This window comes from Phalacrocorax aristotelis, chromosome 1 (assembly GCF_949628215.1).
Source record: "Phalacrocorax aristotelis chromosome 1, bGulAri2.1, whole genome shotgun sequence".
Taxonomy (NCBI): Eukaryota; Metazoa; Chordata; class Aves; order Suliformes; family Phalacrocoracidae; genus Phalacrocorax; species Phalacrocorax aristotelis.
In genome coordinates this window covers 71,017,285-71,032,933 of record NC_134276.1, presented here as the reverse complement: position 1 = coordinate 71,032,933, position 15,649 = coordinate 71,017,285, and the positions used below count along the sequence as shown (strand labels likewise).

Below are 15,649 nucleotides of genomic sequence, written 5' to 3'. Positions count from 1 at the left end.
TCTGAGGCTTGATTTTAGAAACACTGAGAACACCTATACATCTTGCTGTACTCAGAATGAAGTGGCAGTGACTATTTTCTCTAATGGTGCCCTCTCTTCTTTGTATGCAGTAGCAGAGAGTTAAAGAAATCTACTGCATGGTGGAGACCTAAGTAAAATAAATTTCTTTATTTGAGGGGATACGAATTTACCTCTCCGATGTCACTGAGGAAGGTTTTGTCCACTGGAATGTATGGGTGCTAGGAAGGAGGATGGAGATATTCTCTACTCCTGCTGTTGAAGCTGACCCATTGTGTTTAGAGTAAAAATAAATGCATGGGATCAGAAAGAGTTATCAGGGTGGAAAGAAAGAGTTGTCAAAGCTGCCCGTGTTCATGGTTAAGGCAGTCACTAGAAAATCTTTTTTCCAGTGCTTCTGATCTGGATGGTATGTGCAATCATATAGACAGCTGGAGCAGGCGCCTGTCCCTGGGGAGGTCCCCTGTGGGCAACAATGTCACGCTCTCTCTTCCTCTCCCTGGCACTAACAGCCACCCAGTGGTATACCACTACAGGGTAATGTCCCCTCCAAAAAACCCAAAGCATGACATTCTCAGAGCTGTTAAATGAGGTCAGCTATCAGTCCATCCCTTCTTTTTGAGTGAACAAAGGCAAACTAAGCTCACTCAGGCTTTCTTACCATATGAAGAATTACAGTACTCCATTTACTGGCATAAACACTGCAATGGAACTTAGCCGAGCAGTGGTTACATGGAGCCTTGAATGACGCAGTGCAGGATGTGATACAGAACAGTTTACTTCCACAAAACATGTTACAAAAAAATTGAAATTATGTCATATTTCTGTAATTTCCACTCTAATGTCAATTCAGTTATATATATAGACACTTTAGGAACTAGAAAAAGAGATAAAAACTTACTAAGTTATTTGCTGAGGATAATTTACTTTATTCATAAGTCAGCATAGATTCATGCCTTGGTATCATTTATAAAGAATCACAGGTCTTAGGAAGAGGTTGAAGTCTGCAGGAAAGGGGGAACAGAGATAAAACAGGCTTTGTAATTAAAAGCTATATGGTAAGTACAGTAAGATTTACTCACTGTGGAGACATGAACCCTCTTTTCCTATCTGCCACTAAAGAGCCTAATTTCAGACAGAGTCACCAGGAAAGAGCAACTCTGGGGTTTTTTTCACATGAAATATTTTGTTATACTTTGTCTGTCCCCCAGAAATATTAACACTGAGCCTCCTGGAGAACAGGCTGTCTGACAGCTCAAGGTCATATGTTCCCAGCAGCAATTTAAGATTAGATAGTAGCTGGGGAATAATTATTATCCTAATGAGCTTGACTCTTCTACCTGCAAATATCTGCTTTAATCTTCTTAATAGCTTTCTGGAATTAACTATATGAAGAAGAAAGACCAAAGAAAACCAGATAAGGCAAAAGATTTTGGTCAGGTTTGTGTTTTTGAATTAATGCTTCGGTGCAACAGCTTTGGAGAGCTGGTGTCTTTAGATGTTCCCCAAATTCTCTTGAAAACTGAAAGGTGACTTTCATGTGTTACACACTCCCTGTAAACAGCTCTGACAGGACTTAATGTTAACTGACTGTCAGCAACCTCTAAGACCTTTTCATTACCACACCACTCATTAATGTGGAAACTTTCTATTAGTTTCTAAAAGATGGATGAAAGTGGAATGTACTGAAGAATTTTCATCACGAATTCCTGCAGAAAAGAAATTATTGATAGTAGAAGTATGGTAAACTTATCTGCTTTAAACTAAATGAAATTACCTTTACAGACCAAATTATATAACATAGGAAATCATATCTTTCTTATAATCTGACACCGTTTTCTTTTTATTTTTGTCATTTCAAGCTTTCTAGGCAAAATATATGTGTGAAGGGTCTTTAGGCCATTTAGAGTGTCCCAGCTTTCGATTCCCACTTTGAGGTTGATGCAGAGCTCCTGGGAAGGAGGTTAAATGTCATCAGACTCAAAACATGTGAGGATAGAGAACCTGTATATATCTAGGTAGAGACAATATGAAGCTATTCCCTTCCCTTCCCTCTCCTGCTTCCTTTCCTATTCCCAATGATGTTTCATGATTTTTATGTGTCAAGTACTACTGAAAAACATTTAATATTCCAGAATCCATCTACTGCCCAGTCTACTGATCATGCAGACAACCTAAACGGGATTTAAATCAAAAGTGTGATTCTCAGTAGCTGTCTTGCCCCATCCTGAGTCAGAAAGAGAATGTGGAGGGGAGAGCCTGCAGTTGGTAAGAAACCCAGCTGGGCTTTCAACATCTGCTACAAAGTCCAATAATTAAGTTTACCTTCAGAAAACAAAACGAAAAAAAGAGTATTTTTTGGTAACTTCAATTGCATTTGATTCCCCAGAGTTTTGCTCTTACTACCTAACCATCTACCCTTCTCTTTTTTTTTTTTTTCTATTTTTCAGGACATTTAACAGACCCTTAATTCTGGGACTTGTTAAGAACCAGCTGAGATAAGATTTCGACTATTACTTTTCAGACCTGTCTAAAGAAATTTCAGGCATACATATATATATATATACACATGCACACACACACACACCCCACTGCCCCTCTGCCCCTGAAATGAGTAAGCCTGCCAGGTTCAGAAGGATGTCTGACTGCTGTCTCCTTATTTTCACATGTAGGTTTTATATAACATCTTCATCGCCTTCACTCAGATGCACAGGTACGAAGAAATCGAATCTGTTGATGTCTTTGCTGGCTTCGCTCGCTTCTTCGTGGTGGGGCTGGGTGGCATGTTGTTTGGCGTTGTCTTTGGATTTGTTTCGGCGCTCATGACTCGATTCACCCGCAACGTTTCTGCTATTGAACCCCTGCTGGTCTTCATGTTCAGCTACCTGTCATACTTGTCAGCTGAAACCCTTTACATCTCGGGCATTTTGGCGTGAGTATCCCTTATGGCTTTTTGGATGGCCTCTTGAGGGAAATGGCATTGTTTTGAGAAGGTGGTTTCATCAAGACTGGTGCAGTACAGGCATTTTCAGTCTCTGGCCTAGAGATCTGCAGAGGACGCCTTCTAAGGTATCTGTAAAACGCAGTGGTAACTAGGAAAAGCAAACCCACCATCAGCGTAGGCATAGATGTACTACTGAGGTGTGCATATCTGCTCTGATTTTTTTAAAATATTTTTTTGTCCTTTGCAAAAAATACTGCAAGCTGTGGGTGAAATTACTAGTGCTGCCACTGTCTGGCTGCTACCTCTGAAGATCAGCAGAATGAGAGAATGATCTGATGATAGATCGTAGACCTGTACTTATTTCTAAGCAGCATCACCATCGGGTTACGCAAGAGATGAAAAGTAATGAGTATGGAAACAATAGAAAAAATCCAAGTTCTCACTTTTGTAGACAGCTGTGAACATCAGCTCTAACACAATTTACTGGAATGACATGACATTTGAACAGCATCACTGGAACTGAAACTGGGCAAAACCAGACAACTGAGAACATGAATCACACGTGCATACATATACTCATGTATATGGATATTGATGATCATATTTCGATGTGATAAGGATAGCTTGATACTGCTGTAATGCTGGGAACTGCTTTCTTAAAATGCTGTGATGGCATGGGTGCCCGCTGCAGAGAAAGCTGGCAGGTTTATCAACCGCAGTAAATGTGGCGAGGGTGAGTATTGTGGGAAGGACAGTGTCAGGAAAGGAGTCAGAAGAGAATGGAAGGAATAGAGATGAAAGTGAGAGGCTTTACAAGAAAACTGCTGGTAGGTGAATTTCAAATATACCTCACCAAACAGCCAAGTGTAAGAAAATGGGAACCTGATGGTGGTAAGTGCTCCAGCTAGTGCTGCTGGCTGCTGCAGCCAGTGCGCAACTGGTGGGTGGCAGCAGCCTTGCACGGCCTGTGTTGGCTCTGAGTCTGCACGCTGGGCCTTGCAGGCCCTGGTGCTCCAGAGAGGTAGTTCCATTTATTGAGGACAAACCAGTTTAAACCTAGCAAATAAAAGCGTGTGGCTGTTGATGTCCAGACAGGTGCATTTACTCACCTCCACTTGTCAAACCCTGATTTCACAGAATCATAGAATGGTTTGGGTTGGAAGGGACCTTTAGAGGTCACCTAGTCCACCCCCCTGCAGTGAGCAGGGACATCCCCAACTAGATCAGAGCCCTGTCCAGCCTGACCTTGAATGTTTCCAGGGATGGGGCATCTACCGCCTCTCTGGGCAGCCTGTGCCAGTGTTTCACCACCCTCATTTCCTTATATCTAGTCTGAATCTACCCTCTTTTGGTTTAAAGCCATTACCTCTTTCCTATCACTACAGATCCTATTAAAAATGTTGTCACTATCTTATAAGCCCCCTCTAAGTATTGAAAGGCTGCAATAAGGTCTCCCTGCAGCCTTCTCTTCTCCAGGCTGAACAGCCCCAATTTGTTCAGCTTCAGAGCAGAATTGGCTTTGTAAAATCAGCCTTTACAGAATGGCCCTGGGAAGCAATATCTGAATATTTAACCATATTAAAAAAATAGTTAGACAGGAGATCTGTTTTTCTGAGCAATTAGACAAAGCAGAGGAGTCTTGTACTATGCTTCGCATACCCAACACATTTTATCTGATTGAGGTGACTGGTGACTTTAGTTGAGCAGGGTTAGATCTACTCTATATGTAGTGAGCACTAATACCATATGGACCCTTTCCGACCTGCACTGCCCAAAAATCTGCTTCCCTGCTTATTCATTACACTAGACTACATGACTCTTTATTTCTTTTGCTTCTTATTTTTATTAGAGTGCTGAAATTATTAGTAATAGAAGAATTTAATATAATTGGGATTTATTATTCTTACTTCTTCATTAAGGAAATTATTGCTTGTTTTAGGGATAGGGTCTTATTGTCACCCTTCTGAATTATTGAGGAATTCATTCATTTTTCACTTGAATCATAAAAGTTTATTACGTATGTGTCTGTAAAAGTCAACAGTATTAAACATTAATGCCTAATGGCCTTGTCTTAGAATGTCCTTGGACCTGCTAAATGTCTCAGCTCCACCAGAATACCCTTGAGATTTCTTCAGTGGAAATTAAATGAGCAGAAACTAGATGAAGGGTTATTTAATGAACAGTCAGCATTCTCTGAATTCACAAGTTTGGAAAAATATCATCACAAGAAGCCCCCAAAGACTAAAACAATATCAGTAGAAACTAGATAGATGATGAATATGTTACTAGCATAGCACTCAATCTATCTATTACCTATGAAAATGGAAAATGAAGGGGGGAAGAGGAGACTCCCTTCAGTGGGGCTGCTCAAAGACTGCTGCTCCATTTGATTGTTACCAGTGTCAGTGCTGGGTGGCTGCTGATGCTTCTGAAGCAGGCTCTATTCTTCATTAACAGCAAAGAGGTGGAAAACATCCCTTTGCTTCCTTAGGCACATTCTCCACACCCTGGGTAACGAAAAGGGAGGGAGGACACCTCTGTAGGGTAACTGAATTTCCCCCTGCTGTGAGTGGAGAGTCACTGAAGGTTACCCTGGCCCTGCTGATCTGCCAGCCAGCTGGCAGGGAGCCACCAGGAGCTTTGGCCCTGGCATAGGACTACCACCATGGCCTCACACCACCACCTCAAAGGAGAAGATCACCAAGAGGCAGGTTATGTCCCTCTAACAAATCTGTCCATAGGCTGGTACAAAACTTACTTGCCCTTCGTTTGAGACTCAAATATTTGGTGCTTGGTGGCTGTGTGTTAGGCATTCAGGATAAAACGGACTTTGAACTGGAATGTGATACCCTCATTTCCTTGTCGGGTAGGCTGACTTGTTTGCTTCCTTTTTCCTGTATGCAAAATGGATTTTTAAATGTGAATGAAGGTGCTCTCCTATCTAATGAAATAGCTAAGATTACTGAAGAAATAAAATGCTTCTTGATATTAGGAAGGTCAGAGGCTGGTGATGGAGAGTGCATGTAATGAAAGCTGAGGTTGTACTTAAATGAAAAAAAAATAGGTTGTTGCTGATCTCTGATGTTTTTCCTGGTACAGGATGACAGCATGTGCAGTGACAATGAAAAAATATGTGGAGGAGAACGTTTCCCAGAATTCCTATACCACAATAAAATATTTCATGAAGATGCTGAGCAGCGTCAGTGAGACCCTGATTTTTGTGTTCATGGGAGTGTCTACAGTGGGGAAAAACCATGAGTGGAACTGGGCCTTCATTTGCTTCACTCTGCTTTTCTGTCTCCTTTGGCGGACACTGAGTAAGTTAGCTTTTGCAGGCAACCTTCTCTGCACCTCTGAGAGAAATGCTTTGGTGCAAGGGTATGTTAGAAAAGTCTGTGCAGACTGGCATAACCGGTTTAATAACAAATTTACTAGGCTTAGGGTACTGACAAGTTAATTCCACAGATCTACACATGGAGGAAAAGGGGGAAAAAACCCCAGACAAATCTGAATGGCAGTCTTCAATCACAGACTTCATTATTAGGCGAGAATGGAATATTTTAAGCAAAATTAAAATATTGCCATGATTATGACTATATAGATGCTTATATCTCTAGTTAACTATGTGCCCTTCGGTAAGTGACCTTCATAATGATTTCATCACACACTGTAATTAATTTACTAATTATATTAGGTACAGCACCACACTTTTGGTGCTACAGCACTGCAGGTTTTCGGCCAGGAGTGCTGGAGGCATTGAAGAAGAGGGAAGGTGAAATTTAGCACTGATAGATAACTGAACTCTATTTCTTTCTTTATACCACATATAGGCCAACCATGCTATGCTACTGCTCCTCACAAGTCAACTCTGAGGTTTGAAACTGCTAGAAAAGACTGCCTGTTTAAAATGACTCAATTTCAACACACAGTATCTCCCCATTGCTGCAAAGGTCTTCTACTCATTAATCTGTGAGACTGGGATTCCTCCAGCACGGGCAGGGCAGTTTATAGATGATACCACATGACCTGTGGGACACAATTTTTCATCTCCTAATGTCCAGGACGGGTTGACAGCAATGTTGAAAAAGGAGGAGCTGTAAGAAGGCTGGTGGTGTTCTGGAGGTGGTGGCAGCCTGGCAGACTTCTTGTATGAGCTGCCTTTGTGCCTGTTAGCCAATTTACTGCAACTGTGGAAGCAGAGAGGCAATACATTGCCATCTTCTCCCTCAACTATCCAAACACCCTAGATGATATAAGAAAAGAAGAAATTACCTACTGGGTCAGACCAACCTTCTAGCAGTGTCCTCAACAGAGCCTGCAGGCTATCCTGATTAGGAAAGGCTTGCAAACTTGGCCACTTTCTGAGCTCTGTTCACCTCCTACTTCCTCAGCATCTACAGTCACTGCATGAGGCATGTGAGAGGGCACACTCCTTTCCTGCTCTATATAGGGGTCTGTTTTGCATCTGTTACCCATGAATTATGCCATACCCTTTCTGAACCTTAATATTCTGCATCAGATTAAGTTACAACTACTGCAGCAGAAAGCAAATGCATTTACTTCTAGAGAGGTGATGAATTATGGAACACACCCTACTCAGCCACTGTTATTTGTCACTTAAGTTAAAAACACGAGTGAATGATACTTTTGTAATGAAAGATGTTTTGGAAGTAGTACACATGGGACACCCAAAAATACAGTTACACAGGCAACCTTATTTCTGACCTTTTTAACTTCTGAGTGCCTGAATTGGCCATCCTAATAACATTATTTTTGAATTTCAGTAGGAGTTTTCAAAGTAATTTGTATTTTTAAAGAAAATAAGAAATCAAAATATTCCATCAGATGGCATTGGAGGAGATATTCTGATTACTGAAATTTAGGCACCTACCTTGGCTAACTAAGTTAGTAGGCTAGTTCCCCCATGCTTCATTTATAATCAAAAGAGGCCCCTCTGGGGCATCCTGGGGGGCAGAAATCTACATTGGGCACTTGTTACCACCTCCTCCAATCTTCAGCCCCCGCCTATATTATCTTTACATACAGAGCACAGGCTCAAGCTCTAGGCATTGGCCCTGCATCATCTGCTATGGTATTGAGGAAGAACAAGACTTGTCAGGTCATTCATCAGGGCCAGCTTGCCCTGACGGGAAAGGCAAAAAGGGGCTGAGAGGAAAAAGCAAGTGATAGTTGCTGGAGACTGGTTGATGAATCAACTGGACAATATGCCTCGTCTTCTCTACCACTCTACGAAGAAGGAGGAAATGGCTGAAGATGTGAAGACTGAGGGCAGCCATAACTGCAGTGACCATGAGACTCCTGAGAGGAGTGAGCAAGCTGACAAATGGCAGAATTACAATCCTGGACTTCAAAGAGCAGATTTTGGCCAGTTGAAGTGGTTGATAATGTGGGAAGGGAATTGACTCAGTACAGGGACCAATATTTTTTTAACATCTTTGTTAATGACCTGGAGGATGGAATGGAGTGCACACTGAGCAAGACTGTGGCTGACACCAAACTGCAGGGACCAGTCAATATTCTGGATGGCTTCCATTCAAAAGGACCTGGACAGGTTGGAGAAATGGGCTGACAGAAAGCTCATGAAGTTCAAGAAGAGCAGAAGAGCATACGCAAGGACTTACATGTGGGTTGGAAAAACTCTATGCACCAGTATAGGCTTGAAGTCTAGTAAGCAACTTTGCAGAAAAGGACCTGGCCTGGTACACAACAGGCTGGGCACAAGCCAGAATTATGTCCTTGTGACAAAGGCGTCCAACCATGTCCTGAGCTACATTAGCAAGTGTGTAGAGAGCAGGTCCAGCAAAATGTTTCTTACCCTCTCTTCAGCACAGGTGGAAGTGTGTGTTGTCTCCAGAGTGCTCTCTGGTTCTGGGTTCCCCAGTGCAGGAAGGACATGGAGTTTCTGGATCAAGTGCAATAGGTCACTAGCCTGGTCTGAGGCTGGAGCATGGACGTACAAGGAGAGTTTGAGAGTGCTGAGTCTGTGCAGCCTGGGGAAGATATGGCACAGGAGAGACCTTGCTTTCTACAAGTACCCGAACAGAGGAAAGAGCGAAGATGGAGCCAGACACTTCGCAGAGGTGCACAGCAATAGGACAAGAGGAAACAGACACAAGCTGGAACATGGGAAAATCTGATTAGACGGTAGAAACCCATTTCTTAACATGAGGGTGATCCCATATTGTAACAGTGGCCCAGCTTTCAGTTCTTAAGGCATTCAAGACTTGACTGGAGCTTTGAGCAACCTGATTTGATTAGCTCTGCTTTGCATAGGGACTTGGTCTAGACAACCTCCAAAGGTTCTTTCCAGCCTACAGTACCCTGAGTCTAACATTTGGGACCAGATGAGTGTTGGCATCAAACATCTGAGGTTAAGGTGCTATTTCTTAAATCTCTCAGGTGGCTTATCTCTCAGTCAGAAGAATATCAGACCAAGAAGAAGATGTTGGCTTGACCCTCAAAGCCCATACACATTTCAGGACCTTTGCCTTTTAAGCCTAAGAGCCCTTCAGGAAGGCATTTAACCTGAGGAAAAAGAGGAAAGAGGAAACCTGTGAAGGTTCAAGTACATGAAGGTTCAAGTACACACATCTAAACCACTGTTATATAGGGATGACACAAGTACTTAACAGTAGAGGAGGTACGATTCTTGCAGACTGACAGCAAAAAGAAAGTAACTAAATATTTTCTTGCTAATTCTGGACCAAGAATGACCTCTAAGTTTTTAAAGGCTTACTTTCAGAGTCTATATTGGAATATCCTTTCAATCAAGATGGAAAAAGTGCTTATCTGACACAAAAGCTATTTTGCTGCCACAGGTTCATCCTTCTTTCAAACACAAAGGGGAGTGCTAGAGCCTTCCAGATGAAAGTCAAAATATTTTCCACTAAATTTGTTTGCTAAAGTGATTACATCAGTTTCTCTGAAGCTTGAATAAAGTAAAAAGAATTGGCCTGAGGGTGATACCTCACATATGCAGTTTCAGTCTGAGTAGCTGATATTTAGCATAGTTATAAGTAGCCAAAAAAAGATGTACATAAAGTGGCATCCAGCAACCCATATAACAGGATACTGCTTCTGGCCTTACCTATAATAATACACTGAGTTTATCAGCAACAGCTGTGTAAAATAACACCAGTAATTATCAGCATTTGTCAGCTTTTACTTCAGTAATTTAACAGTTTCCACACAAAATAGAGAATACGTGTTTCCTATGGAAGATGAAGAAGATTAAATCAAGCAAATTGCTAGATGTACTCTATAAAGAAAAGCTGCAGTCCTTACACAGTCACAGGTTGTCTGATTAATTTTAACTTTTATTAAAAGCAAAATGAAATTTGAAAAATAAGCAGAGAATTAGAGACACGGTAAGCCAGAGGTTTAAAAATTAAAATGCTATTATTCTTTGCCTTTCAATGAACCTGTCCACAGGACTTGTTGGTAAAGCACTGTTCAAACACTTGGAGCAGATACTGTGCAGAAAACAGGAAACATTGCAAGGGGAGGCACAGGAAAAACTCATCCAGTGGTTTGTCTTGTCTCCAGAACACTTCGGAGGAGAACTGTGCAACATAAATATAGAAAGTAAACCTTTTCCCCTAATTTCACTTCTAAACTGCATAGTAAATTTAAGTCCTGAAGCAGTTAGGAACCACAGTCTTTTGTAGGAGATTATTTCACATAAAACAGATTCAGCAGTTGGTCAAAGAGAAGCTACAAGAACCCAAAACTGAAAAGAAACTTCTGTCAACATCTGCCTGAGTCAAGATGTTGTTTTTCTTTCAATATTTTCCTTTTCTCCTTGATTAATAATAGTTGTGGTTTTTTTCCCCTCCTAGGTGTATTTGCTCTCTTCTACATCAGTAACAAGTTCCGAACATATCCTTTCACCTTCAAAGACCAACTCATTATTTCCTACAGTGGCCTTCGAGGAGCCAGCAGCTTCTCTCTTGCATTCTTGCTTCCAGTGAACCTCTTCCCAAGAAAAAAATTGTTCATTACTTCTACTCTTGTAGTTATATATTTCACTGTGTTCATCCAAGTAAGTGTATTTCTTAACGGATTGCTTTCATGTATTAGAGGTGACATAAAGCTTCATAGTAAGATTGCATTGAATTTACTCTTAAACTAGGACAAGCTATCATATTTTATGGCCAGATTTAGCACTGCAGTGTATAATTACTCTTTCAAGGCTTTTTAGGTATTATTAGATAACTTTTTCAGAAAGTTTGTATTGAAAAGCTGTGTATTCTAAAATACTCAGGGAAAAGGGCACTTTGTGTCCAAAATATCTTATGTTCACTCCCCAGGCACTTCCTAATTCTTCCAAATTAATAAGCATTTTAACTTTACACTTCAACACAGAATTATTCTCTACTAGTGGTGTATCTCGGACTGAACAGAAAGCAATATGTCAGTTCTATGAAGGATTTTGATTTTTTTACTTTTATCTTCATTCGTCTTGGAGACCAAATGAGAACATTTTGAAATCCTTTGTAAAAGAATATTAAAGAAAAATAGAGTGAATAATTCAGATTTTTGAGAACAGGTGTCTACCTTCAGATGTTTGGCTTACTCCACTCGGTGTACACTGCTGTACCTGGAACAACTGGATCCTCTGGAGGTCTTGCGTCCCATGCTCTGTATTTTCCCATGCCAATATCTCAGATACTCTAGGGCACCAATGGGGCACTATGCCCTTGCGGTTAGACACTTAGATTCTGCCAGAATGTTTCAGAAAAAAACATTTTGTTTCTATTTCCCCTTTTTTAATGCTGTTCTGTAGCAGTGCAGAAAAGAATTGGGAACAGCTGAAAATGGTTTCTAAGTGAAAAAAAACCAAACCCCAAAATATTAAATTCTGAAAATGTTGAAGTAAGAGGTGTCAAGATTGTAATATCCTCACAATTATAATGCTTTTATTCAAGTGACTGCTGCTTTGAAGAAGGTTGGCAATGTGTCAGTTACTTTAAATAGTTAAAACCTGCTGATAAATACAATCTCGCTTAAAAAACACCCTGGTGTGTAATTTTTTTTGAAGTTTTTGGGTTTAATCCTCTTCTGTAGGTCTCCATAAAAGTAATAGATCATTCTTGTGTCTAAGACTTTGGCTTTCATAACTGATTAAAATTAAATCCTTTTTTTTTTTTTTCCTAAAAGATAATTAACATTTCCACTCTTTGTTCCAAATGCAGGGAATCACAATTGGACCATTGGTCAGATATTTAGATGTTAAAAAGACCAACAAAAAGGAGTCTATCAATGAAGAAATTCATGTGCGAGTAAGTTTTTTGTATCAGAGGTTGATATCCTAAAAATAAGAATAAAAAGGCTATTCCAAAAGAGCTGGACAGAGGGAGGCATTTGGTAGCAGTGGCATTTAGTGGATTTGGACACTGAATGCTTTTAACAACATTTGGAGGAAACCATAGGCATGATTTTCTAAAAATACATAATCTCATTTATATTCATAGTGACTATCATATTATAATCTCGTACCACAAGTGTCATGGTGTAGCAGGGCCCTTACTTCCTGCTACTTGTGACTATGGGAGGACAGAAACGGAAAGGCAGCGTTTACAGAACGCACTCGTCATCCTTCCCAGTTAGACTTGCCAGATACCTTTGTTGCCATCTTTTGACTGGTTCTAGACCCACTGACACCTTAAAAGTCTTTAATCAAGTTTTGTTGAACTGAATTGAGTTGAGCCATTGGTCTGAAAATTAGCTCCAAGTTATTCTGAGTAACAACCTTTTCCCCTCTCAAAGGTTTGCTTTAGCTGCCAAATTAACATTATATAAAATAACAGAAAGCTGCTCAAACTGACTTAACAACACTATACAAAATATATTTACATGCTTTAATTTTCACAAAATTTGAAATTAACAGAAAGATTGTGCCTTAAAATTAAGCACATACAGACACATTAGCAAAATCAGAGCACCTCAACTGATTTAAATTTGAAGTGCATTTAATTCTTACTAACTCAACCTTTACACTTAACTTTGAAAGGAATTTAGGTTTAAAAGCACCACTTATAACAATATGTATGTAAGGACTGGCCATTTTTCTGTCTGTTTCTGTAATGCTAGAAACACAAAAGATGACTGAAAATCCTGTTCGTTAACAGCAATGAAGGTACCAGTCACATAAGAATTTGCAAAATCCTCAGAGGACTTGTCAGTCAAGGCAAAGGTTAAGGTATGGGGTACCTGGCCTTGTGCCCCTCTCAGGGAGGTCACACATGAAGAAGGGAAACTTAGTTGGCAGAACCCTGAATTTAGTTTTTGGTCTCAGTAGACAAAGAAGACCAGGCAATTGGATGCTCAGTATCATCTTCCATTGGACAGAGTTCTTTACTTGAGCCTATGTATTGCTGGGTGATGGAAAAGGTGATAGCAGACTGACAGAATTGTCACTTCCATCAAAATATTGCCACTGCAGCCAAGCACAGGAGTTGCCACAGTGGGATCTTAACCTTTTGAAGGAAATGTACATGCTTTCAGAATTAACTCACACCCTCCAATTAAAACATCTCAAAATTCTCTCAACAGTTGCGTGTTTGTGGTGACGTTATTTTCCCGTATTTGCCACTTAAATTTTTTCCATGTTTGTTTCTGTAGTTGATGGATCATTTGAAGGCTGGTATTGAAGACATCTGTGGACACTGGAGTCATTATCAGCTGAGAGATAAGTAAGCTTCTCTTATTGCAGCCTACTATAAAAAAATAACCTATCTATCATGTAAAATACAATAGGTAAATAGAATAAGAAATCAATCTTGTGCCCCATAAAGGTAAAATAGCATGAAAATATTGGGGTCATGTGCAATACCTCTTTTTAAAACTCCTGAGTAACTGTTATCTCTCGGGAGTGCAGTGCTCATATATTGCTTGCTGAATTGCTACTGTACAAACAAGCAGAAAATAAGCCTTCTGAAAGAAAAAAAAATATAGCACAGGAACTCATGCTGCAGACATCAGCCTGAGCACATAGCTCTGGAATAAATCTTAGATTCATGGCAGTGCTCCTTTATGTCTGGATTTAAAACAGAAGCTACGTAAGGTGTCAGTGCCTCACTGACTTTTTCTGTAAGCTTCCGCAACACGTATGATCCCTTGTTGGTGAGTACAGATTCAATAACAGTGACCTGTCCTTACAGGCCTTTGTATTCAGTAATGTTTAAAATTAGAGTACTGAAGGGAATGGTTGAATTTAAATATCCAGTAGCATAAGCAGATGCTGCCAAGGTAGTCTTCACTCAGAAATGCAGGACCTGAGTTGTGTCTTCTATAAGCAGGAAGAGGTGGTTTTGTGAAGCTTTGTGGCTCTTCCAAGCACTTCCCAGAAGACACGGACCTGCCATTCTGAGCTGCCATTCCCTTTACCTTTTCCCTAAGGGAACCCTGTGGTCATGTTGGCCACCACTGCAGCATGGGAAGGGAAGTGTGGGGAAAGACTAATCTTCCTTTCCCACAAACACCTTATTATGGTGCTGTGGGCTAAAAGTTATCCCTATTTATCCTAGCTATGCCTAGACTTCTGTGCTGGACTCCTCTGTCTCTTCTTTTAGCGCTGGACCCCAGTAATCCAGCCAGGGGGCTCTGTCGGGACATATGGCAACTCCTTTCACGACTGGGCTTCTCCCTATGGAAATCAGAAATTAAGAGTGGAAAGAAGGTGACTGGTTTGCATCCAGTTCTTGTCCCAGTGAGGAGTAATGACATAATGTGCTCGGGCACATAAATGGACCTAGGAGCTAAAATGTCCTCTTGGCTCTTACAGTACAGACATAGCTTTAGGACATCTGCTAGGACCACAGCACTGTGTGTGCAGTCAATAAGCTAAACAAATCCCTGTTGGAACAGTAATTCCATTGAAATAACTGCATTTTCATGGATCTGTGAGAAAATGTTATCCCCTTATCTCACATCTACCCAACAGCTATGAAAAGAAAATTTTGTCCCAGGTAACCATAAACGTAGTGTTTCAGTGCAGGAGCAGGTTAAAAAAACACGCTGTATGTGAAGACACTTAATGTAAGAAGATTGTAATAGAAGGTATTCCCTAGACTTTTCTACACAACTTTAAAGACATTTAGCATATGTATATCAGAATTAGTTACCTAAGTGATGACACTCCAGGAGGCTTTCTGTTACATAAAAAAAACATAAAGAGCTCCAATCCCAGTGGAAACATTTGTGTACTTATTTCTGCTATTAATGTATAAAAAGTAGCCTTTGTTAAGAAAAGTTGTACAAACTCTGTAGTGCTTTTTGTGGCACTGTGGAGCACATTACCTTGCAGCGGTAAACTGTTCCTTTGAAGGAAACATGTAAGAAGATCTGCTGTTCTGCTAAATGTCTGCCTGAAAGCACATACCTGTTCAAAAGTGCACACACACATTCACATTCAAATTATGCCACACATTAGCGGTATTTTATGATATCTGCAGCATATGAGCACATAGTATTTTGTGGTCCATTCAATTTCTCTGTTATTCAGGATACAAAGAAATGTGTTTTCTTTGCTCTTATTGTCAGGATTCAAAATTATCAGCAACATAATGGGCCCAAACTACTGTAACTGCTGTGCCATTTAGAGCCTGGCTGAATAGGCCAGGATTACTGTAAGAGCAGCTGCTGCTGTTATGCCCTACTAGAATA

The 15,649-nt window shown here is 40.5% G+C and overlaps 1 protein-coding gene across 1 annotated transcript in view; it reads left to right on the top strand.

Moving 5' to 3' along the window:
* Nucleotides 1–15,649, top strand: part of SLC9A4 (solute carrier family 9 member A4) — a 37,931-nt gene that overhangs the window by 6,462 nt on the left and 15,820 nt on the right. Inside the window, exons 3-7 of the mRNA XM_075081933.1 lie at nucleotides 2,691–2,950; nucleotides 6,062–6,279; nucleotides 10,822–11,024; nucleotides 12,178–12,264; nucleotides 13,607–13,677. Coding sequence (XP_074938034.1) covers nucleotides 2,691–2,950; nucleotides 6,062–6,279; nucleotides 10,822–11,024; nucleotides 12,178–12,264; nucleotides 13,607–13,677 — 839 coding nt within the window. The remainder of the gene's footprint in view (nucleotides 1–2,690; nucleotides 2,951–6,061; nucleotides 6,280–10,821; nucleotides 11,025–12,177; nucleotides 12,265–13,606; nucleotides 13,678–15,649) is intronic.